Below are 24,513 nucleotides of genomic sequence, written 5' to 3'. Positions count from 1 at the left end.
AAGGTTAGGATAAAAGCCACGAATGACATCACAGTCATTATACTATGTAGTCTTCTGGAATATCAATAACTAAAATATAAATGCATACTACTAGAAAGTTGTTTTTTACATTATGTTCAACATATCATTTGACCTGTGCAATCTCAGAGTAAACCCCCTTTAGAGTCAAAAAGAATGAGTAATACCATCCATGCCAGGAAGAATCAATTAAGCAATCTTACAGTATCCAAGTGATGGATTATTGGTCTGAACTGACCGACTTCTAGTCTTTCTCACCTAACATAGTCTCCCCAATAGCTTCTAAACTGATATTGCTAACACAAAAATCTTAAAACACTTCCCTATTAAAAATTCTTCAGTAACTCCATTATCTGTAGAAAAAAGATACATACTTTTCAGCTTAGCTTTTAAGCCCATCGTGTGGCTTCTACCGTGTTTCCCCGATCATAAGACCTATCTTGAAAATAAGCCCTCCCCTTAACTGTGTAAGATTCCTCTAAAATAAGCCCTCCCCTGAAAATAAGCCCTATTGAGATTGCTACTGTAGTGAAGGTGATCCCCTGCGCTACACTACGTTATGGTACCCTCTGTATGCACCGTCCCCTCCCCCCCTGAAACGCACGCCGCGCTCTGAGCTGCATCCAATCAGAGCTGCAGCAGTGAGCACGTCATCCTGTTTTTCCCCAGTGATTTGCTTGCTGGCGCCATTGAGAGCAGTGCCACAGAGGAGAGCTGAGGCAGGACAACATAAGCCCTCCCCTGAAAATAAGCCCTCTGGTGTTTTTCTTTCCAAAAAAATAAGAAGACAGTGTCTTATTATCGGGGAAGCACAGTATCTACTTTTCTGGCTCTATTTATATATTCTACCCCTCCATGCATTTTTGGTGGTCAGACTGATCTTTCACCTGTTCCTCCTACACAGTATTCCTTCTCTGGCCTCTGTGCCATTAGAAAGGTAGGTCTCCCTGATACAAAATGTACCCCCTCATCTCCAACTTTCAGTATCTCCAGTTTCCTTCCAACAATAGCCAGGTGTCACCTTCCTACATCCCTTTCCGGGTGCCCTGAGTTAATGTTTTCTCTTTCAGAAAATTACACTTTTATATTCACTGTGGAAAGAGTGCTGAACTTGGAACTAATAAACCTGAATTCAAAGCCCAGTTCTCCTACTTGCTACTGTGTGATCTTGGGCAAATCATTACTTCTCTCAACTTTAATTCCTCACCTGTAACATGAAAGATTCAACTAGCAGACTTCTAAGTTCCCTCCCAACTCTAAATCTAGGCTGTTAAGTTTTAACTATTAGTACTCCACATGCCTAGCAGCAGACATGTACAATTTTATTTGTGTCACTGGGGCCTGGGCATTTGATATCTGTTTGCTAACGGAGAAATTGTGCTTTTGGGGGGAAAACAAACAAGAAACTGGTTATACAGTGTTAACAAAAGCACGCCAACAGGAGACAATATGCCCAGCAGAGAGTATAAATCAACTGACATGGAGGTCAGCATTCAATTTACTCTCACAAAGTAGCCCCAAAACACAAGGCTACAAGTATCTACATAATTTACTAGAACATGTATTCCCAATGCTCAAACTTGATTCTTCATGACATGATGATGCTAAACGCTTCTGAAAGGTCTAAACCCATCACAGTAGCTGTGTAAGATGAACAAAAACAATAAAAATGCCATGGAGTCTGCAGCAAACTGTGAATAAATGGTCTTTGAAATTTTACTTAAAAACATTTTTTTTTACAAAACAATTTAAATACCCCGAAGAATTTTATCCTGAGTTCAAGTGAAGAGTCCAGAATCAACTTGCTCAACAATTTTGTAGTCATTTTTCAGTTGTGCCCAACTCTTCATGACCCTATTTGGGGTTTTCTTAGCAAACATACTAGAGCGGTTTGCATTTCCTTCTCTAGCTCATTTTATAGAGGAAACTGGGGTAGACAGGGTTAAGTGACTTGTCCAGGGTCACACAGCTAGTAAATGTCATGTTTGAACTCAAGATGAGTCTTCCTTACTCTATCCACTGTACCACCTAGCTGCCCTGCTGAGCAACTGCTGCATCTAAATTAGATAACTGCAATTCATTCCTTAATGAACAGAATAAATAAACTCATCTGATGGATTAGAAATCAGAAGGGAACATCCTTTTTTTTAAGTAAGAAGGAACCTAAAAATTAATTTTATCTAACCCCTTCATTTTACAGAATAAGTAACTGAGACCCAGGTAGGTAACTGTAATGTTTTTTTTAAGTATTCAAATCATATTATAATTGTCATACTTTTATCAGCTATTGCTGAAGGGGGAAAAAAAGGAATTCCATCTTAAATTTCGTTTGTACTCTAAACTTGATAACCAAGTACATAAAATCAACTTGAGGAATCACAATCACCTGCATAGAAGAATGCTTGCTTTCTCTTGGGTACATATTTTCCTTTACTAGGAGGGTGTCTATATATAGACCATTTCAAGGAAATCACAGATGAGCTAAATGTTAGCAAACGTTATTATACTATGTCAATGTTTCTACAACTTCTACTACAATTAAATCCTCAATGAAATGTTGCTTTAAAATATTTTAATTTTAAAGATCCATTCATCCACATAGCACATGAGAGAAGCTGTATAGTAGTGGATGGAGAGCTGGCATCAAAGTTACAAAACTGTATTCGAGACTTGCCTCTGACACTAGACTTTGTGACTGGGAAAATCACTTAATCTCGAAATGCCCAATAAGCTGCAAAAAGAGGTGTTGATTGACACTGCAGATTTAGTTCAAAAAGGGGAAAAAGTGGTATATAAATCACAGTACGTTCCTTGTCCTCCTGCTTGTTTAAACTTCCAAGATTCAGCCACATCTACCGATACCACTTGAGTTGAGATTATTATAGATAGATCCATAATTTTCCTGTTCTTCACAGTCAGGAAAAAAAGTGATAATTTCTTATGAACTCAGTTCTGAACTGGTTTTTTTACTCATGTTTCCAGAAACCAAAGAAGATTGGAGTATTATTGACAAAATTTACGCCACAGTCATATAAAAAAAGAATTTATACTTTAAGAAACACTAAGCACACTCTCCCACAACCTATTAGAAATCTAAACATTTATTCTTTAAAGCTACTCTGGTCCAAAAAGATAAAAATTCGGGAAGGGGATAAACAAACATTTAAAAAAAAATTTTATTTCTAGCCCTGAAAAGAACAAAGTTATTGAACATCAAATACAGTAGTTAATGTTGCAGTAACAATTAAATAACATAAGGGATTAAATTAAACAAAAAGGCAACATAAAATTTGAAGACAATAAAAAATAAGATAGCTACTTGCACCTAAGTTCCATTTCCATCTGCCAAAATAAGGAAGGAGAGAGAAAAGACAACAAATTTTTACCCAAGATTTGAGTTTGATTGCACCCGTTTACTACAGAACTAAAATTTAAGAACAGTTAGCTGGCTTACATTTTTTACTGCCTCTCTATCTGAAAAGGCTAGTGTGATGACCCAACTAGACTGCAAGGATCCTTGAAGAAAGGGGGCCCAGCGTATCTAGCATAGCTCTTTGCTTCTAGTAGGTGCTCAATAAATACTTGTTGCTTGAGTGTATACACTCTGAAAAACTGTTAAACTTGGAGAAGGGGGGACGAGGCAGAGACAGGAAGACAACGGATTTTAAAACTTTCCCTTGGACATCTGGTTTTTGTATTGTTACACTTCAAATTAAAGCTATGAAATTGCACTGCAAAACACCCAAAGCAAATACTCATCTGGATGTCTGTAACTATAACCTCAAATAGTTGGGCACTGAACGACAAAGATGCTCACTGGATATTTGGGGATTTTAAGAGATTTCTGAAGTGTTATCAGTTCCTTAAGCACCCAATTTTCCTACTACTTCTGCTTCTCTCCACTCCTGTCTGAGATGCACTAAGATTATATCTAGCTAGGACACGGCATACACAATTAACCTCAAAAGTTCATTTAAAGGGTCCCCCAAAAGAAACACTCAAAGATATTTAAAAACTGTATTTAAAAGGCACAGGTTAATTTTGGATTGGTGGTTGACTTGATTAAGTTTAAGCAGCGTAACAGACATATTCGGAAGATCGGAGAAGTTATGTAATCCCAGTGACTCTACTTGCTCACCAATTACCAAAAGGAAAAAACAATCTCAGTACTTCCATGGCTTCCTGGGACTGTTTATCCCTAAAGTTTGTGACACCAGAAAATGGGGACAGGTAACCAACTAATGGTCACCAGAAGTCACAGCTTTCATTGTAGTGCTAAGTACAGTACTACAACATAATACCCTATAAACAGAGTTCAACTATTAAGGTAATTCCTGGATTTGAATGAGACATTTCAACCCAAAGTGAAAACAAAAACTATTTTAAAAGGAAATTGCTTAAAAAGAAATGAATCCTGATTCAACTAAATGTTTTTTCAACAAGATCAGGATATTTTAAATGTTAAAAAATTAATAAATCACAATTCCTTATTGCTCTTTAACTATTTTGTTTAAAATTTACAAATTTCAGAAACAATCAAAGTATATTCATATGATAGATTAGTTTATCTTCTTAAGTAAAGAACAGACTGGGGTTTAGGTCCCATATCCCAGGAGTCAGATTTTTGTGATGCACGGTCCATTGCCGGCAATGGACATAATGGGCACCATCAATAAAAAAAAAAAGATTAAATATAATTCCAAACTCTTCCTATAAACCAAAAAGCCCTTTACTGAGTCACGTGCTTAAAAATGGGGGCACTGACGTTGTATCCAGTGAACATGCTTTCTATGGCTCATGTATAGAAATAGAAGCTATTTATAAACTCAATACCCAAAGTTACTGCCTTCTTGAGGAATGATCATTGCAGTTTGATCATTAGGTTTCTCTACTCCATTGGTAGTATCTTTTTAATACACATCTACCTAGTAACTGCTTACAAAGCAGAATGTAAGAAGTTGAAACTCAAGAGGCACTAGAGTTTTTCAAAGGGAGTAAGGCATTTTGTTGTTGTAAAGTAATAAAATAACAAATGGCTGCAGAAGGGTCAATAATAGCAAGAAAAATAAAAATCAAGACAGATTGAAATCAGAGACCATTCTACTAAGTGCTCTAGTTACAAGTTTTGTTTTATGATATTGGTGAAAACCTTTCTGGTAGCCATTTCTATTTATCACAGTCATATCTTAACATGGACATAAGAAGAAATTAAGCATGGGACAGCTTCCCTTGACAAAAGGAATACATTTTTTAAAAAAGTTTATTTTTCAGAAAGTATCCCTAACACTTAATTTTTCTTACTCATGATTTGGCAATGCTGGTGTATGGCTAAGTAAATGTGGGGTTGAGTAGAAGCACATAACTTCAAGAAACAAGTGAATTTTTTTTTAAGCTCCTGGCATTTCAGATGAGGCAGCACAGCTTCTAATAAAAGGCTCCTATTAATAATGAATATTACAGGTGAGAGATGATTCTGAACATAAAAATGCTTTTAAAAATTGAGTAAAAATTTTTGAACAGAAAGGATGTCTTAAAGACATCGAAATACATTTCATACTTATTTGCTTCCCTTTTCCAATTTCTTGGTACATGAAATTTAGAACTTCACATGAATTCAAAGCGAATTCATTGATTACCTCCTAATTTAAACCTATAGCAACTCAGTAACTGAAATGATCCACAAGTCCTTTAGCAGCAGTATTTGTGGAATTACTCACTTATGTCATCTTAGCCAGTAAAATATTGGTGACGTTTTGGGACCTCTTCATAATTCAAGATGAATCTCCCCAGTTTGTAACACAGTTCATCTCTGTGAGATGTCTTTAAGCTTCTCTACTCTCTCCATTAATAGAACTACATCTAACTGTTTCTGGGAATACCAAGTTTCAGTTCACATATTTTCAAGTCTCTAACTTATCTTACAATATTCCCCAATATATCAAATTATTTATGTATTTTAAATGGAATACATATATTTTAAAAAGGTATTTAATATTCAAATCCTGAAAATCCAATGGTTATCGCATTATTTGTTGATGGGTTTAAAAAAAGTTACAACATATACACAAACTTATTTGATAAAGAAAGTAAAAAAAAGAGGCACCAGCCAAAGCGATAGAATCCAAGTTGGGGTAAGAACAAACCGTTTGGTTTCTGAAACCAAGTAAATAGTAGGAGATAACTTTGAACTGCAGCTAATACAAATCCAAAGGAATAAAAAGGAAGATGCAAATTGCAGAGACACAGTTGTCGATGGGGTCCTCTCTTCCTTTGTCTCAGTGATTTAGTTAAATAAAAAGATCCTCCTCTCTACTTGTAACTTTCACTCCAAACATCACCACCATGATATTTCTAAAAAAAAGACTCCTTTAATTTTAATCTCCCCAAGCCCCCCACCCCCCAAAAAAACCCCACCTTCCCTTCCCTTCCTCAAAATGGTTTGTAACAACTAAAATGTTATTGAATGTAACAGTGCTTTAAGTAGCTGGTCCTGGCTTCTACACAAAATTAAATCATAGGAAGCCTCTTTTCTAATATAAGGAGGTACATAATATCTATCACACTTGCTTTAATTTAGGCATGAGAAAAAATTTCTCAAAGCAATCCAAAAGGAGCAGGTAAAGAAACCGGAAGGACAGGGGGAAATAGGAGAGAAGACTAGCAGATCAAACAAATGCCTTTCTCTGAAAGCTTGAATCTGCCATTCAAGTATTGAAAACACCCCCAAAGGGTACAATGAATGGGATCTGTTACAGCAAAGTCAGCAAAAATAAAATAAAATGCAAATTCCAAGCTTGATAAATGGCACTGCTGGGCTGTTGGCAGAAAGGTGAAAGGCCAGTGATTCAGTCCACAATTTCTCTTGGACCCTAAAAAGGGGCTATTTTGAAAGTCATAATGATTCTTTTCCTTAATTTTGTCTTAGATGTCTCCAGGGAGTGGGGATTGGTTTCCCCCAATCACTCCCAGTGTGCTGACAATTTTTTTTCAAACCCCTAAAAAGAGTAACAATTTTATATGTTATAAAGACTTCTTTTTTTAAAAAATGACAAAAGAAAGATGAGGCCACAAATGGCAAGGCTATTAACGGTTACTCTTCATTGCTTCTTTAGCTGCCATGATCAGCGGTGTCAAGCTAGACAAAGGTTTAGCCAGTTTCAGGAAGGGATGCTGCCAGAAGAAAAAAAAAATAGAATGGTAAATTTACAACCCACTTCTCTCACTGAACCCTAAAGATTGCTTTTATAGCCTCTAACACAATTAAACCAAAAAACTGAACACATTATTTATACACTGGAGTTAAGATAATACAACCACATAGGAACAGGTTGAACTAGCATATGTATTTTCACTGAATAAGCTTATTAAGCCATGACCTCACCAATATTTGACACTGATGGAACTGTGTTTTCATCAATGTAGGCAGTACTCCTATTTATGTAGATCATCTCCAAACCACGTCATCCAGGTTTGATTCTCATTCAAGCTTCTCCATAAACCTTTCACAGGGGATTCACCTACCCCAGGTACCAATACTCTGATCCTCTTGAGATTTCAAAGGTGACTAAACAAACACTTCTTGTTGTTCAGTTATGTCCAACTCTTTGTGATCCCATTGGGATTTTCTTGGCAAAGACACTGATGTTATTTCCTTCTCCAGGTCATTTTACAGATGAAGAAACTGAGGCAAACAGGTTACACAGGTAACAAGTATCTGAGACCACATTTAAACTCATAAAGATGAGGCTTCCTGAATCCAAGCCCAGAGCTCTATCCACTATACCACCTAGCAGTCCAAAACACTTGTTTTCTTCATCTATTCTCTTTCATCCATAGGATTTTGAGCTTGAAGGGCCCACTCACAGCATGAGTGACCCCATCATTCTGATCATTCAATCTATATACATATATATACATACACACAAATATAAAATTCAAACATTACACATGCGCGTGTGCACGCACACAGACAACACATATATAAAATCTTTGTTCTTGCATACAAGTCACTGTTAGCAGCATACTTTAGCCCACTTACACTTATCATGTGTGTGTGTTTTGTTTTTTGTTTTGTTTTGTTTTAGGGAGCAAGGGGGGGATGCGGGAATCCTTTGGGTTACTTGTAATTTTGATTCTTCTAAGACTGTGGTATTTCATGATTTGCAGCCACATAACATTCACCACAACAGTGTTAAAGAAAACAGATTTTTGAAACACATTTCCCAAATGTCTTCTAGCCCTTCTCAATTCTGATCCCATCTTATTATTTATTCCTGTCCAAGACACACATATACATATATTTCTACTGGCAAATACCATACACTATGTGTCTAGCTGAATGTCACAGTATGGGCACTGTATGTTTCCCATCCAGTTTTTTCCGTTTGGATGATTATGCCAATTCTTTTACCACTATTGTGAATTTCATAGAGAAGGCTTGATCCTATACCAGAGCTTGATGCAATTAGTAAACAATCCATAACTAGAACACGTGGAGAATGTTAGTGTCAATAAGGAATACTTTTGTTTAGATTTGCTTAGGATAACCTCTATGAGAAGGGTGACGACCTTAAACAAAACTGTTTCCTTGTTTTACACCTCATCCTGATGCCAAAATTCCATAGGCTACTGAAAAGTACAGTTATGAATAACTTAAATGTGTAAGAGTCCTTGTTTACAAGGAAGGCCTTCATATTTTGTCCAACTCATTCAAGTTTTTTTTAATAAAAAAACAAAACACATAGAACCTTGCTTCCTATACCTCTCAATCAGTTGTTCAAACTGAAAAGGTATGCCAAAGAAAAAATCATGTATAAAAATCTACCTGTTCCCTTTTAATAAATATGGAAGAAGAAAAAAGTTGGAGCATGCATTGATTACTGCTGATGTTTTGCAGGGGGACATTTAGTTGGTCCTTTTTCCAATATGTTTATTTCATTTTGTAATTTCTTCTTCGAGACATCACGAAAATCAATTCCTAGGAAACTTTAAAACTGTCTCACCTCCAGTCTTCGTAGCATTATCTGGAAAGATCAGTCTCATCTTCTTAAGCATCCCTTCCACTTCTCAATAACACATTTAATGCTGAGATGCAGAGTCCAAATGTGGTAGACTGATTATTGTTACTGATGAAAATTCATCACTTTAAAAATAGGAGAAGATTTATTCCATTTCGTGACTGTTGTCCTTTTGGTTTAATCTAAAATATTCTTTGGACACTCTAGGATTGTGTTGTCCTTCCGTCGTGTCCAAATCTCCATGACATCACTTGGGGTTTCCTTGGCAGAGACACTAGAGTGATTTGCCATTTCCTTCTTCAGTTCATTTTTTTTTTTGATGGGGGAGGTTAGGCAATTAGGGTTAATTGACTTGTCCAAAGTCACACGACTATTAAGTGTCAAGTGTCTGAGGCCAAATTTGAACTCAGGTCCTCCTGACCCCCGGGGCAGGTGCTCTATTCACTGTGCCACCTAGCTGCCTCTCCAGCTCATTTTACAGAAGATAAAACTAAGGCAAACAGGGTTAAGTGACTTGCTCAAGGTCACACAGCTATAAGTGTCTGAGGACAGATTTGAACTCAGGAAGATGAGTCTTCCTGACTCCAAGCCCAACACTCTACTATACCACCTAGCTGCCCACTCCAGGCTTAACAGAGCTCTAAACATGCTGCCTAATTGATCATTAGCAGTTCTTCTCTAATACTATTGAGTCCTCTATCAATCTTTCTAGGTATTATTTTGAAGGATGACCTTGTACCATAAATCAACACTGCCTTTGGCTGCCATATAGCATTTTCTAACATGACTTCTGGGTTCTTTTAGTCTATTAATTTGTTGACAATTTTGCACTGATTAAACTTCTCTAAAACTGTGATGGTCAATGTTTTTACTCTAGCCTGTATCCTATAGGAAATGAGCCATTTTCTACAGTCTAGCCTATAGGAGAGGAAGCTATCCTATTCCAGTGTTGCTCTGCCTTTATAATTTTCTGCCACAGATGTGATACTTACTCCAGCTTTTGCTCTGAGTTGATAAACTAACCAAAGAGGGCTGCTATTTAAATGACAATGACATCTATAACCAGTCATCATGACAAGATACAGTCAATCTCACTTAAAGACAGTGGGGCTCACCCCCTTTGACATCTTTTTGGCTCTCTTCTTGAAGAGGACTCTTTATGTACAAGATTAAGGACCGTGAATAGCTCATGCAACACTTGGCCTCTTGATTGCTTGATCCTGAACCATGTTTCCCACCAGCCTTCATAATCTTCTCCCTGCCCGTTTTTTATGCAGTCAAGGAACACCAAGGTATGTGCTAACTCTGCTTTGTGCATGTTGGCCAGTCCTTCCCCAAAAACGTCTGTTTCTTTGTCAGTGAGTATGTAAGTGCATGGCATTGTGCCAGGCACTGTGGCTACAAAAGGGCGAAGACCCAATCTGCATCTCCATGGGATTTACATCTTACTAGGAAACAACATGAACACATACAAGTAAATGCCAAATACAGGCTGTCCCCAAAGACTTAGTGCTGTTTTATAGCTATCAAAGCTACAGAAGTTTTTAAAGCTATAAAAGAGCACTAAGACTTTTGGGACACCCATTATAGACAAAGTAAATACGAGAGATTTTTTCTGTAGTGGATGAAAGGCATTAACAGTTAGTGGCTCTAGCCAGTATTTGGAAAAGTCACTTGGGCTATACTTTGAAGGAAGCTAGGGAATCTAAAAGGAGAGTAATAATGTCCACTAAGTCTGGAGCCAAACTGCGTAAGATTCTGGAAACAAGAGGGAATCGCAAGAACTTTCTGAGCAGAGTGGGGCAAGGAAAGACCTTTATTTTAGGAATCTCACTGAAGAAGGGAGAGTCTTTGAGTGGCAGGGAGACAAGAGGCTTTTTGTGACAGATCTAGAAGTCATCTACATAGTGATGATACTTGAATCCAAGGCAGTTAATGAGATCATCCACTGGAATTGATAAGATACAACTATATTTACAGTGGCACATCTGCTTGAGTCATCATGAGCCCTAAAAAGAACCGGTGAAATGATGTTCCTTGTTTCCTTTAAAAGTATAATGAAGCCAACTTGGGTCAATTCTTTATTCTCCTCTATGAGGAGGATCTGTAAGCCATCATTCTAGTCAGTTATTTCTTTGTATCTTCTGGTTTCTGATATCCAGGATATCAATAAGGATGTAGATAGAAGATCTCACATTTAGAGTACCAACAGTTAGAAAAATAAATGGTTATAGAAACAGTAAAAACAGTACAATTCTTAGCAACCTCTACTCCCTTTACCATTAACTCCACCACAGAAGCAGGGGGAAGGAAGATTCCTTGCTGGGGCATTTTGTAGCCTTCTCCATTTCATGGATTGTTCTGGCCCAAAACATTGGTAGTAAACAACTCTACTGAGCTAAACTGTTCCTTAGCCAGCAGATACACCATCTCTGGCATTTTACAAAAAGATTTCTCAGCTTGTTAGAAATGGAGAGAACCTGTGTTCTGGCTTAACCTTCAAGAACTCAAGGGTGATCTGTAAACTACAATGAGGTATAAAAGCATGACTTCTGCAGAAATCCCATTAAAATGGCTTCAATAATAAGATGAGAATTTTCTGTTTTTCCAGCATCTACAAGACCTTCATTTCAATGAACCACAGATATATCAGTATAAGTAATAAAGCCAAAGTACAAAAACTCAATTTTACAGTAGATGAAGCCTTAATATTGAATACCAATAGCATTTTATTTGTTCTGTAAGTATTGAAGTAATCAAACTTTTGAAATGGTTACAATTTTATTTCTGATTCCAAAAGCCAAGGCTTTCTGGTACATTCCCTCCCTATTAATGAACTTACCTGTAACAATTCTTTGGCTGAACCTCTCTTCTCTACATCCATCTCCAAACACCGATTTAAGAAATCTCGAAATATTGGGGAGAGTTTCTCTGGGTTCTGCAGTTCAGGAGTCCCATTTGTTGCTATTAGATACAAGGCCTAAAAACAAAACAACACTGTCACACTTGTTAGCTTTGAAAACTCAAGTTTTTCTTCAGGAAGACAGTACTACTTCATGGGTCCTTCAATTCATCACAGAAATTACCCGTAAACATCTGAGGGAAAGGTTATAGTGGTTCTACCCATTTAATAATAACATTATTGTTATATTTATATTTTACACTCATCTATTGCCTCTGTTTTAGATTATATACTAGAAAAATAACCCTAGGACAGGTCATGACTTTCAAAGGTCTTAAGTTTCCTCCTGGGGAAAATAATCTTATTGGATCTCTAAGATTCCTTCCATCTTGAAGATTCTGTGTTCACATAGATAGTGCTAAGAAAGTCAATGACAATTACCTCAGAAGTTTAGAACTTTCTGGCTGACATAATCTAAATAATATAAGACATTTATAAATTAGTCAAATTACTATAAAGGACTAACACTAACAAAATTACAAAGAATGAATGAAATTCATAAACAAAAGAGCTCTAATTTTGGCAAGCATATGGTAATTATAGTCTTTAAATTACTAGATAATAAATACAACCTCTATAATTTTGAAAATCTTTTTAAAATGAAAAGCATGGTTCTAAGAGGACCATTCCCTATAATGGCAATTAGTGTCAAATATGAGAAGGGCATTTAAAGAGTGAAACAACTTAAAAACTGGAACATTAATAAAACTTTCACATAAATACTTTAATATCTTTACTAAGATTGGATTCAAAACTAGTGACTATGGATTCAAACTGGAGAGGCAGTAGTGTGAAATATACAGAGCTCTGCACTTAAAATAATGAAGTCTTGGGTTTGAATCCTGCCTCAGAAACTTTCTAGTTGTGCATGCCCTGGCTAAGTCACTTAGTCTCTTTTAGATTCAATTTCCTCACATAAAATGGAGGTAATAATAGCACCAGCTCACAGAACTATCATTAGGGTCAAATGAAATAATATGTGTAGAGTGCTTTGTAGACTTTAAGAGTGCCATGTAAGTCAGTCAGTCCTACTGCCTCCTGATTTTCTGTATAAAAGAGGACTGGTGGATCAATGCTGTGCCAGGAAGTACAATTCCACCCTGCTTACCCTCAGGGGATTTTCATTAAGGTATGGGGGTTCTCCTTCCACCATCTCAATCGCCATAATTCCCAGAGACCAAATGTCCACTTTAGGCCCGTAAGCTTTACGCGTGACCACTTCCGGTGCCATCCAGTAAGGAGTCCCCACCATGGTACTTCTTTTACTCTGCTCTGGGGTGATCTGAGCACAGAAACCAAAGTCGGCTGCATAACAAAACAACAATTTAGAGTTATTCCAAGCCTCAGGGGGAGTTCCAGTGCAGCTTAGAAAATACCAACAGTTGGTACATTAACTACTATTTATAACTTTCTATACCCTATTAAATGTATTGCTTTTTAAAAGGTTAAAAAAAATCCACAATTTTATTGGAAAAGTAAGATTAACAGGTCTGTGTTGCAGATGTGAAGGTTCTTATTAACTGAGTGATTTCTCTGGTTAATCTCAGTTTTCTCTTTTGTGTAATGAAAAGATTGCACTAGATCTCCTCTAAGATTACTTTTATGTCTAATCCACGATTCTACAGTGGGTTTTTTAAAAATACATAAAATATTTATCTACAATCTTATGATTCTGAGGCAGAAGATTTATGTCATATTGCTATAGAAATTCCCAGGCAGAGGTATATTTGTCAGTGTCTAACAACTGGCTCTCTGAGAACACAAGACACACTTTTGAGGTTTAATCTGAATTAACATTTTCTCCATCACTTTCTTAGGTCTTAACAATCAAGAAAACAGTAGGAAAGGCCCAGATTTGTGGCATTTGCCAATTTCCAAAGTCTAAGCGCTCACAGTGAAAATTTAACAATAAACTCTTGTAAGCCAGTATGAGCTGGACTCCCTAAATTCAAAGTTTTCAGAAAACTATCAACAGTGAGATGTACATACCTACTATATTAGCTAGCACTGACAATTCAAATCCCTTTTTGGAGAATCTAAGAAAGAGTCTTCTCCATAAAAGACACCAGCCTTTGTGTGTGTTTGTGTGTATACACAGCACAGGAGATGGCAAAAATAATCAGTGGTGGTGATGGTGGTGGTGAGTTCTGTAAAAGTATCAGAAATCAGAACAGAAGAGTGCCATTTTTTACTCACTGAGTTTAACTGATCCTTCCATTCCCAAAAGCACATTGTCACTTTTGATGTCTCTGTGAATCACCTGATTGGCATGTAAAAACTCCAGAGCTTGTAAACACTGTGCAAGAGAAAAAACATCCACAGAGAAAATAGGTGCTGGGCACAACCAGTTGCTGCTCAGACACACTCAGCCGTGGCAGTGTCCTTCAGAAGGCACACTGGGGTGACATTAATAAAATAAGACAAATCCACTAGCATTCACACCATACTTACAAAGAAGGATCACTATGATAATATCATCATTTGATTTGTCGAATACACAACAAATTTAAAAGAAAAACAAAATGTAACCACTGACCCTTATGAAATATACTGAGAAACAAAGTGAAGTAATATCACTTGAGCATCCCAGGCAAATAATTTGGAGATGGAAGGGACTCAGGGTCATCACCTAATCATCTCACTCCTATTTTACAGATGAAGAAACTGAGGCTAAGAGGCAAAAGTGATGTGCTAGGGTCACAAAGGTAGTAAGTTTAAAAGCCAAGCTGTGACTATAAATTCTTCTTAATGCAGATCATGACTGCCAAGACATTTTAAATGCCAAGTTATGCCATAACTCAAAGACCCTTCTAATCTTTAATACCCTCTGTGATGCTTTGACCTACAAAAGACTTGTAGATCCAGCCAGCACAAGATCTGTACCCAGGACTTGGGTTCAAATTCTGGCTCTCTGCTGCTCACTTTACCTGTCAGGTCAGTCCCTTGACCCCTCTGAGTCAAAGGTTCCTCATCTTTACAACACAGGGGACCACACTATAGCAGAGGGGTCAAACCCCACGCAGCCCACAACAGATTAAATATAACTGGGAAATATTTGCCAAAATAAATAAAAATACAAGAAAACACAGATAACTTTACATTTAAAAACTAAGTCAACATGTGGCCCACAGGGACCCTCACCTATGGATTGGTGACCTGATGATGATCTCTGGAGTCCCTTCCAACTCTACAACTGGGATATGAAACTTGTCTACTGACTAGTCTATAATCCTAGGGAAATCTGTTCATATTTATGCATAGCTTCAAAATGTGTCAAGCGAAGTTGTACTAAGTATTTCCAAGGATCAGTTTATTTCTAAAATTCTATCACTGGCTCATTAGTATAAAAAAAAAATCACTCTATATAGCCAAACAAAAAGGAAACAAATTGAGGTCCCCTTGACTAAGGAATGAACAGCTGAACAAACTGAAGTATATTGTGTATATATTGCACTGTAAGAAATGAAGAATTCTCGGAAACAAGGAAATATATAAAAGTGATCCATAACAAAGAAAGCAGAACTAGGAAAACAGTCTACATAATTACTACAATAAGGTAAATGAAAGCAACACTAAAAGGCACACAAATGCAGATTAAATGCAATCAGAGGCAGTGTGACATGGTGGATACTAAACTGGATTTAAGAGTCAGAAAGAGTTGGGGTCTGCTGGGTGGCGCAGTGAATAGAGCACCAGCCCTGGAGTCAGGAGCACCTGAGTTGAAATCCAGCCTCAGACACTTGACACACTTACTAGCCATGTGACTTTGGGCAAGTCACTTAACCCCAACTGCCCTTCAAAAAGCAAAAACAAACAAACAAACAAAAACCCTATAGGCATATTCTTTTTTTTTTTTTTTAAGCAATCGGGGTTAAGTAACTTGCTCAAGGTTACACGGCCAGGTGTTTCTGGGTGCGGTGCTGAGTTTCTGAGCCCGGATTTGATCCAGGTCGTCCCGACACTGGAGCCGGTGCTCTTACTCGCTGAGCCACCTGGCCGCCCCTATATAGGCATATTCTTAAAAAGAAAATGATAATAAAAAGAAAAGCATATTCATTCATTTAATATTTAAATGCCTAACTACACATACAACACTATTCTAGGTGTAAAGAAAGATAATTTTAGATAAGAATTATCTCTAACTTAATGAATTTATCAATGGAGCAAAACAAAAACTAGAAAAACAATTAACTAGAAAATTAATTAACTAGAAAAACAATTAACTAGAAAACAATTAACTAGAAATGTAACTAGAAAAACAACTGCTTGATAAGCAAATGCATTAAACTAAAACAATGTGGATTACATAGAGAGGAGGACAGGAACATTAAATAAAAGAAAACAAATTTAGCCTCTTCTTTTGTTTAAATTTTCACTGTTTCTGTTTGATATTTGGTCGGGTAGCCGGCTGCTGCTTCTTCCCGAAAGAGAAAAGTATTCTGAAATTTTAAAAAATCTGCTTCCTAAACACTTTCCAATGCAAACAAAAAACTCAAATTCTAAACCACCTACCAAAGAAGGTATTTTTTTTTCCTTATCTCAATCATATCGGTCTTGTGTCTGATCACCAAAATTATTTGTCACCCAACTGGAAAACTCAGTTGAGCTGCTCAAACATGTTGCCTTCCTGCTGGCTTACCCTATTTAGCAAAATAGCAAGAACAATCAACGTCAAGACTTTTAGTCCTATACCCTCTAATCCTATCACAGAATACAAGTGATAGCATACTAGCATTTGGAAGTTTTCAAAACAGAATTTGAAGGATTAATACTTCTTTTTTTTTTTTAAAGCAATTGGGGTTAAGTAACTTGCTCAAGGTTACACGGCCAGGTGTTTCTGGGTGGGTGCTAAGTATCTGAGCCTGGGATTCAAATCCCCAGGTCATCCCAACACTGGGACTGGTGCTCTTACTCACTGTGTTACCTGGCCACCCCAAGGATTAATACTTCTAACAGAAGAAATTACATGCATATCTTCTACTTTGGTTTAAAAGAAAAATATGCATAGAGAGGCTGTGTAATATAGCTAGAACAATAAAAAATTTTACAGAGTACCGGGGTTCTCTGCCTACCAGTTACATGACTCTATGAAAGTTTCTTAACTTCTTGAGTCGCAATTTCCTCATCAGTAAAAGAGAGTTCTGGACTAACACTAAGACCTTTTCCAGTTCTAAATCTATTAACTTACAAAACCATTTCTTTTTTGTCTCACCCCAAAAGAGAAAAACTTAAGACTGAATATAACCAAAATTTCTAAGTAGAAATGGATAAGAAATATTTCTGAAGATCTTGTCAACTTCCAAAAATTAGAAAGCCCTTGCTTTTGGAGAGGGAACAATCATTCACACTTGCTCAGTATGAATTGTTTTCTCTTTCATTTCTCAGTTTGTCCTACAAATTGAAGACCCAGGATCCAAATAGTCAAAGGATAAATATTTTTCACATTCAAAACAAACAAACAAAAATTGAGGCAATATAAGATCATGTGCTCATTCTTATAAATGCTCAAATAGTTTGTAATCCACTTAGTCACTCTGATATGTCAGTGAAATTTTCTATTTACAATTTTAGTTGCAAAGCAGTTAACACTGACAACACAAATTAGTCTTCAAAATCCTGGCCTTCAGTGTGAATGCTTCCTGAAGCATCAGTATCTAGCATGACTATAATGAGTGTCACTGACAACAAGCCAGATATTCTTTAATCTATACCAGTGATTCTCAAAATGTATTCTAGGGACCCTGGGAGTCCCCAAGACCTTTTTAGGGGGTCTTCAACGTTAAAATTATTTTCAAAATAATACTAGAGATGTTTTAGGGGTTTTTTTTGGAGGGCAATTGGGGTTAAGTAAATTGCCCAAGGTCACATGGCTAGTTGTGTGTGTGTATGTGTGTGTGTGTGTGTGTGTGTGTGTGTGTGTTTAAGTGTCTGAGGCTGGATCCGAACTCAGGTCCTCCTGACTCCAGGGCCGGCTCTCTACTCACTGTGCCACCTAGCCGCCCCTCTAGAGATGTTTTAATTTTTAACGTGGCAAATACTGATAAAAATAAACCACATACATTAAAACTTTATAGGAGGTCCTCAAAAAATTTTAGGAGTATAAAGAAGTCCTGACACCAAAACATTTGGGAATTGCTGATCTACACTAAGCCCATACAAAAAGGATGGGATCAAAGAAAGAACTTCACCACATCTTAAGGTAAGAAAAAGGGCAGAGGGGTTGGGATTAGGAAACTAACACCAAAAGATCTGTTTAAAATCTACTTTGTGTGTTTGATACAGTAAAAAAAGCAGAGACCTGTAGCTACATAGTGGGTTTTACTAGCTTGTAACCTGAGTTCTCTAGAGGTCTAGACTTTATCCCAAGACACTGGAATGTGTGAGCTCTCAGATTACCCCAAAGGTAGTTGAGAGCCCACATGTAAAGTAAACCCAAATAGAGGTAGCCTTTGAAGAATTTTCACCAAAAAAAATTTTCAAATACAATTTCCTAGGAACATAATCAGTGACATTATTAAAGCACATGCGTAGACTTTCCTTCCTGCACCCCCACACACCCATGTCACCAACAAGAAAACACAAGACCCACCTCTCTACACACAGCAGCAATCTGTGCTTCATCCATGCAGGTTTCTGTTACAACATCAGTAAGAGACCCTCCAGCAAGGTATTCCATTACCACAAATAATTCATCCCCTACAAGATAACTAAAAGCAGAAGAAACAATAAACATTCTTTTCTATTACATTTATAGCAATTTTCACTCAAATACTTTGCAGCTGATTTTAGTTCTGTTGACATCACTAAGAATCATTTAAATTGAAACTTCCATAACAGAGAATTTTTCAATCCCACAGAATTTACACTTAGCACTCCCTTATTGAAATAAACATAGAAATGAAAACTATTATAATATTCCAATTACCAATCAAGAATCAGTAAGTAAACTAAACATTATCAATAAAATAGTTGTGACAAAGCACTCAAAAAAGCACACTGGAAATGATACAAATATATGAGAACAAGAAACATTCCCCACGCGATAAATGGCCAAAGGATCTGAACAGGCAGACTATGAAATAGAAAGGCAAGCTATTAATAACCCCATCAAAAAATTCCAAATCACTAATAATAAGAGCAATGCGAATTATGACAACTCTGAAGCTCTACATTATACGCATGAAGCCCGACAAGAGAGAAAGAAAAATGACAACTGCTAGAGGAGCTGTGGAAAGCCAGGAACATTAATGCACTGTTGATGGTGTTTTGCAACTATAACCAAAAACTTATTAAATTGTACATGCCTTTAGAACCAGTGATAACAGTGAAAGCCACATACCACAAAAAGGTCATTGAAAGAGTGAAAAGAACCCATAGGTATCAAAAATATTTTGCATTTTTTATTGTAGAAAAGAAATGAACAAAATAGTTGCAAGCCCATCAACTGGTGGACGGCTGAATAAATTATGGTACATTAATATAATGTATCACTATAATGTAAAAAATGGTGAAAAGGAAGATTCAGAGAAATATGAGAAGATTTAATGAACTGATATAGAGTGAAATAAACAAAACCATAAGAACAATTTACACAATTATTACAATAATGTAAAGGAAACGAAATCTGAAAGAATTCTTAACAATGTAATGACCAATTATAATACCACAACGCTGATGATGAAGCATGCTTTTCATCTTCTGACAGAAAGATGACAGAGCAAATAAGACAGAACCAATGTGTGGATTTATTTTGTTTGACCACACTAATTTTTTATATGGAAGGGCTGAAGCTTTTTGGGGTTTTTTTTTGCAGTGGAAGGGGAGTTGGAAAGGAAGTAATGGGTAATTAAAGAAATATAAAACAAAAAGATCATCAACAGAACATTTTAAAATACACAAAAAGGAATGGGATGAAATTCAGTAGGCAACAAACAAGACAGTTTTGTTATTACAGTGTTAAATTTTATATGTACTTAAAAAAAACTTGTTTCATATATAATTCTTTCACTCTGTTCTTTGTATACTGAAATGTTCGCAATGGCTATTTATTAAGTTCATAATAAAAAGACAAATTCAAATATTTCTAAAGTCACATTAGATAATGGCCTTCCACTTTACTTTATGAGGCCATATACAGACTCAACAAACAGTTGTGAAAACTTTGGTTAAGTATTCAAATAACAAATCAGAAGTAGCAAATCATAAAGAGGAAGGTTAGTAAGCTCTGGTATACCCTGAAAAAAGAAGTGACAGCTGCCAGCTTAATAGCGAGAGAAGAGACGGAAAAATTACTATATTATAACACAGTAGAGATGGTCATAATGGTAACCCTGATTTACCAAAACATATTGCATCTCAGAAATATTTTTACTAAAAAATGGTTAATGGAATGCTTTAGCATTTGAAAAGTCACCTTTATGGGATAACTCACTCTCTACAATGCCAGATAAATGAAACATTAGAATACAAAATCATGTTATCTGCCAAGAAAATGATCATATGAAATTCGAAATATGATCTAAGGATTTACATCTCAAATTGGAAGAATCATCTGTCATAGACCAAAGTGGGTTGGGGGTAGGGAGAGAAAGAATACAACAAAGCCTTTCATAAAGAAGCCCTTTTGTAGTTTTGTCTGATTATCTGCACAACAGAAGAAATATCATCAGTCTTTAAAGATCACGATATTCTCACCTCAAACCTTCTGAAAAATCCATACTTACCTATCTAAGAAGTTGACTATGTTGGGATTCTTTAATTCTTTCATTACAAGAATTTCATTAATGATTAATTCCTTCTTAGGCTGTTTCTGCAAATTTATCTGTTTGATAGCAACCTGTATTGATGGAACAGAATAAAATAAGAGTGGTAACTTTCTAACCTTTCATAAATTAGGACAGATTATAGAGCCTACATCAGCACCTGTTAATGTATGCTGAGCACTGAACAAGAAGCTAACCCAGAAATTAATGGGACATTCAAAGTATATAGCACTGAACTATGTCCCATGTGATCTAAAGAGTTAAGATTATTCCCTAATTGCAAAGAATTTTCAATCCAAAAAATAAACTCGCTCACTACATGTATTCATGACAAGAACCAACAGCACATTCTCAAATACAGACACCTAATTTGTAGGAATTAACAATGGACTGAGAGGAAGTGTGGTATACTTACTTGAGTTCTGGGGCTGGAATCAGGAAGACTTGAGTTTACTAATTTAAAATATTTACTAGGTGTGTGACACAGACAAGTCACAACCTCTCTGAGTCTTAGTTTCCTTCTTTGTCAAAATAAGGGCAGTAACAGGATCTGTAGACTTACCTCAGGATTGTTGTGGGGATCAAATAAGATAGCATATGTAAAAACAATGTCAACTTTAAAACACTATACCATTTAAAAATAAATAAATTTGTGTTTATATGCATTTATAATCTATCCCTCCAGCCGCCCAATTAAAGAAAAAGAAAAACTTCGTCATAAATACGTACAGTCCAGCAAACTCTATATAAATTTAATATAATGATAATGACGACGATGATGATGGCAACTAACATTTTACAGAGAACTTTTACGATTTGGAAAGCACTTTACAGGGTGCTTCCACAGCACATTTTAATCTAACAACATCCCTATAAACCAGATGTCATTATCATTTCCATTTTAAAGATGAAGAAATTAAGAAAGAAAGGTTAAATGACTTGCTAAATGTCACACAGCTAGTAAGCACCTGAAACAGAATTCCAACTCAAGTATTTTGGTATATTAAACACTGCATCTATCCTCCCATTTCAGCAATAATAAATTTAAGTTATTATCACAAATAATAATTACAACCATTTATAAACTTGCCACTTTCTCTTATATTAAAAAAAAAGGAAGGGGACATTCTTTCAGTCACATTTTGCTTTTGAAGACAAATTTAATTCCAATTCTAAAAGCTACAACAGCATGCACTTATTATTGCTGACTGCAAATCCTGACAGCTGTTTAAATATGTCTATCATCCTCATGGAGTTAAAAGTATGTCTGAGCTGGCACAAAACCTGAATACCTCCTTCAAAACTTTCTCTGGGATAGAAACTATTAAATTCACCATATATGACAATAGTTTGACATATTGCATTGATAGCTAACACTCTCCTCTCTTCACCAAACAAAGCTAACATTCAATGTTCAAAATTAACATATCTTTACTTATCCAATATTATTTCCAGTATTCCATAACATTACCCTTCTGCTCTAAGTAGTGAACTGTTATATACTTATTTTAAAGCTCCATACCTTTGTTTATGCTGTTCTCACTTAAAATGCTCTTCCTTACCTTTTCTGCTCCTACAAATCCTAACCACGTCCTATTTTCTCTTTGACCACCCTCCTCTCCCAGCTCCACATTTCCCTTCTCTAGATTCCCTATTACATTTATAGTCCTACCACATAAGGCAGCACTTTGTATTGTCTTGACATAACCAGAAGCTACTATTAGCATTTATTAAGCACTGATTATGTGCAAAGGTCTATACTGGCATTGGGGATTGAAAGACAGATATAATAATAACCTCACTCTCAAGTATCTAGCAATCTAACTGGTAAGAGGGATGTGAGAGCAAAGGAGAGTCACATACAAACAAACTGATATAAGGGAAAATGAGATGGCAAAGTACTATTAGAAATTTAAAGACGTTAAGAAAATTTCCACAAGGAGAAAGAAGGAAAGCTTTATGGAGAATAGTACCCAAAGTGAGTCTTAAAGGACTTCAAAAGATTAGAGAGTGGTGAGGGGTGAGGAAACATCTTTTCTAGGCAAGGGATTCAGTGCAAATAAAAGCACAAGAGATTGGGAAAGATAGGATGAGAACAGTCTGGGTTTGAGTAGAAGATATAATCCATGAAAAAGATACAGTATGAAATAAGGCTTAATAAGAGGACTGGAGTTACATTTTAGAGAACCTTGAATGTCAGAAGTTTATACTTTATTCAGGAGCTCAAGTGAGCCAAGAGGGAAAGCTTCTAGGTTATGTGACCAATGACATGTAGGCTTAGATAATTTTTCTGATCATAAGAGCTATAAATAAAAGATAAAGGAATTTCAGCTATCTCCATGGAATGGTACTCCAAGAACCCAAACAAGGTAAATCCTAACTGCTGAACCAATAGCAGAGAAGGCTAGCTCCTAACATGCTCACTCCCTTCCCCCAGTAATCTCCCCAAAGCTGTACAAGCCGAACCACTCACTGTCTTGTGTCAGAATCCAACCTGTATTCTAACCCCACCCAACTCTCCTCCCAGTGTCTCAGAAATCAAAAGGGCAGAAATTTTCACAGGCTGCAATAGCAACATGGAAGTGTTCTGGGCTGTAACGGAGCTCAGTCCGAGAACAAAGGAACAGAGGGAAAGGGGCTAGGACACATGTATGGGAGACTGTGTGGCACTCCACTAAGCCAGAAGTCAAAAGCTCAGTGTCCAGTTGAGACCAGTTATGTCCTCCCAGAATCACTTATGGTGGAGACATTCTGGGAAACTACTGCCCAGTATGGGAGGAGGTTAAGAGGCTTTCAAATCCAGTCTGCAGGGAAACCACCATCAAAAGGGAGTCAGAAAGTGAGCAAAAGATTGAAAGACAGACTAAAATTACCAAAGATCTCAGAAAAAAAGAAATACAATAAACATTTCTTAACTACCTACTTAGGCAGTGTAATGGAAATGGAAATTTAAAGATCTTCCCTGCCCTTAGGCCCTTTGAGAGGCTTAAGAGACTCTGAGAGCCTTCCTTGATTTGAAAATATACTCTGCCTCCTAATAGGCTGAATGTGGTCACATGGAGCCTGTGGTGGGAGGCTAGGTTTTCAGGAATGCCCACACCTTGATGCTGTGTGATTGGGCAGTGGGTCAAGAGGGTGGTTACATTCTCTGACCCAGGAGAAGGCTATATAATCCCTGATGTGAGGCTTTACTGTGAGGCTTTACTTTGGGGCTCACTTTGAGAAGTGTTCTGTGATTTGATCAGATGAGCCTCTGGGAAGCCATTGTTGAGAGTCCCCCGGCTTTGAAAAACCCAGATGTTGATTTGGTATGGATGTAATGGTTGGACAGTTTGGAAACCTTGATCTGTTTCTCTGTCTTGATAATTCTGTCTGTATACTCTGAAGTTCGGGGTGCTGACCTTTTTCCCCTGAACTAGGTAAATGATACATATTTGACTGATTAAAGTAAGCTTGTTAACCCATTTTGAGTTGCTTTCCTTTAACAAAGCAGATCGAAGAACCTGTGTTGGCAGCCACCCTAGGGACGTCTCAGTGAAGAGAGCTCTGGGACTGTAGTTAGGAAGACCTGAGGTGAAATCTGGCCTCAGACACTTAGTAGTTGTGTGACTCTGAGAAAGTCACTTAACTTCTATTTGCCTTACTCCACTAGAGAAGGAAATGGCCCATCACTCCAGTATCTTTGCCAAGAAAAGCCCGCGGACAGTATGGTCCATGGTCCCAAAGAGTAGGACTCTACTAAAGGAGTGAGCAC

At 36.8% G+C, this 24,513-nt stretch overlaps 1 protein-coding gene across 1 annotated transcript in view; it reads right to left on the bottom strand.

Moving 5' to 3' along the window:
- Positions 1 to 3,101: 3,101 nt before the first annotated feature.
- The window catches only part of PAK2 (p21 (RAC1) activated kinase 2), a 111,885-nt gene continuing 90,473 nt past the window's right edge, over positions 3,102 to 24,513 (bottom strand). The window contains exons 10-15 of the mRNA XM_069065035.1: positions 20,721 to 20,833; positions 18,587 to 18,704; positions 14,194 to 14,293; positions 13,106 to 13,302; positions 11,878 to 12,015; positions 3,102 to 7,188 (exon numbers count right to left, since the gene is read on the bottom strand). Coding sequence (XP_068921136.1) covers positions 7,102 to 7,188; positions 11,878 to 12,015; positions 13,106 to 13,302; positions 14,194 to 14,293; positions 18,587 to 18,704; positions 20,721 to 20,833 — 753 coding nt within the window. The 3' untranslated portion in view covers positions 3,102 to 7,101. The remainder of the gene's footprint in view (positions 7,189 to 11,877; positions 12,016 to 13,105; positions 13,303 to 14,193; positions 14,294 to 18,586; positions 18,705 to 20,720; positions 20,834 to 24,513) is intronic.

This window comes from Petaurus breviceps, unplaced genomic scaffold, assembly GCF_028583685.1.
Source record: "Petaurus breviceps papuanus isolate PSGF00001 unplaced genomic scaffold, PetGlider_PUasm1.0 90654, whole genome shotgun sequence".
In the NCBI taxonomy this organism is placed as follows: domain Eukaryota; kingdom Metazoa; phylum Chordata; class Mammalia; order Diprotodontia; family Petauridae; genus Petaurus; species Petaurus breviceps.
This window is presented reverse-complemented; position numbering and strand designations above follow the sequence as displayed.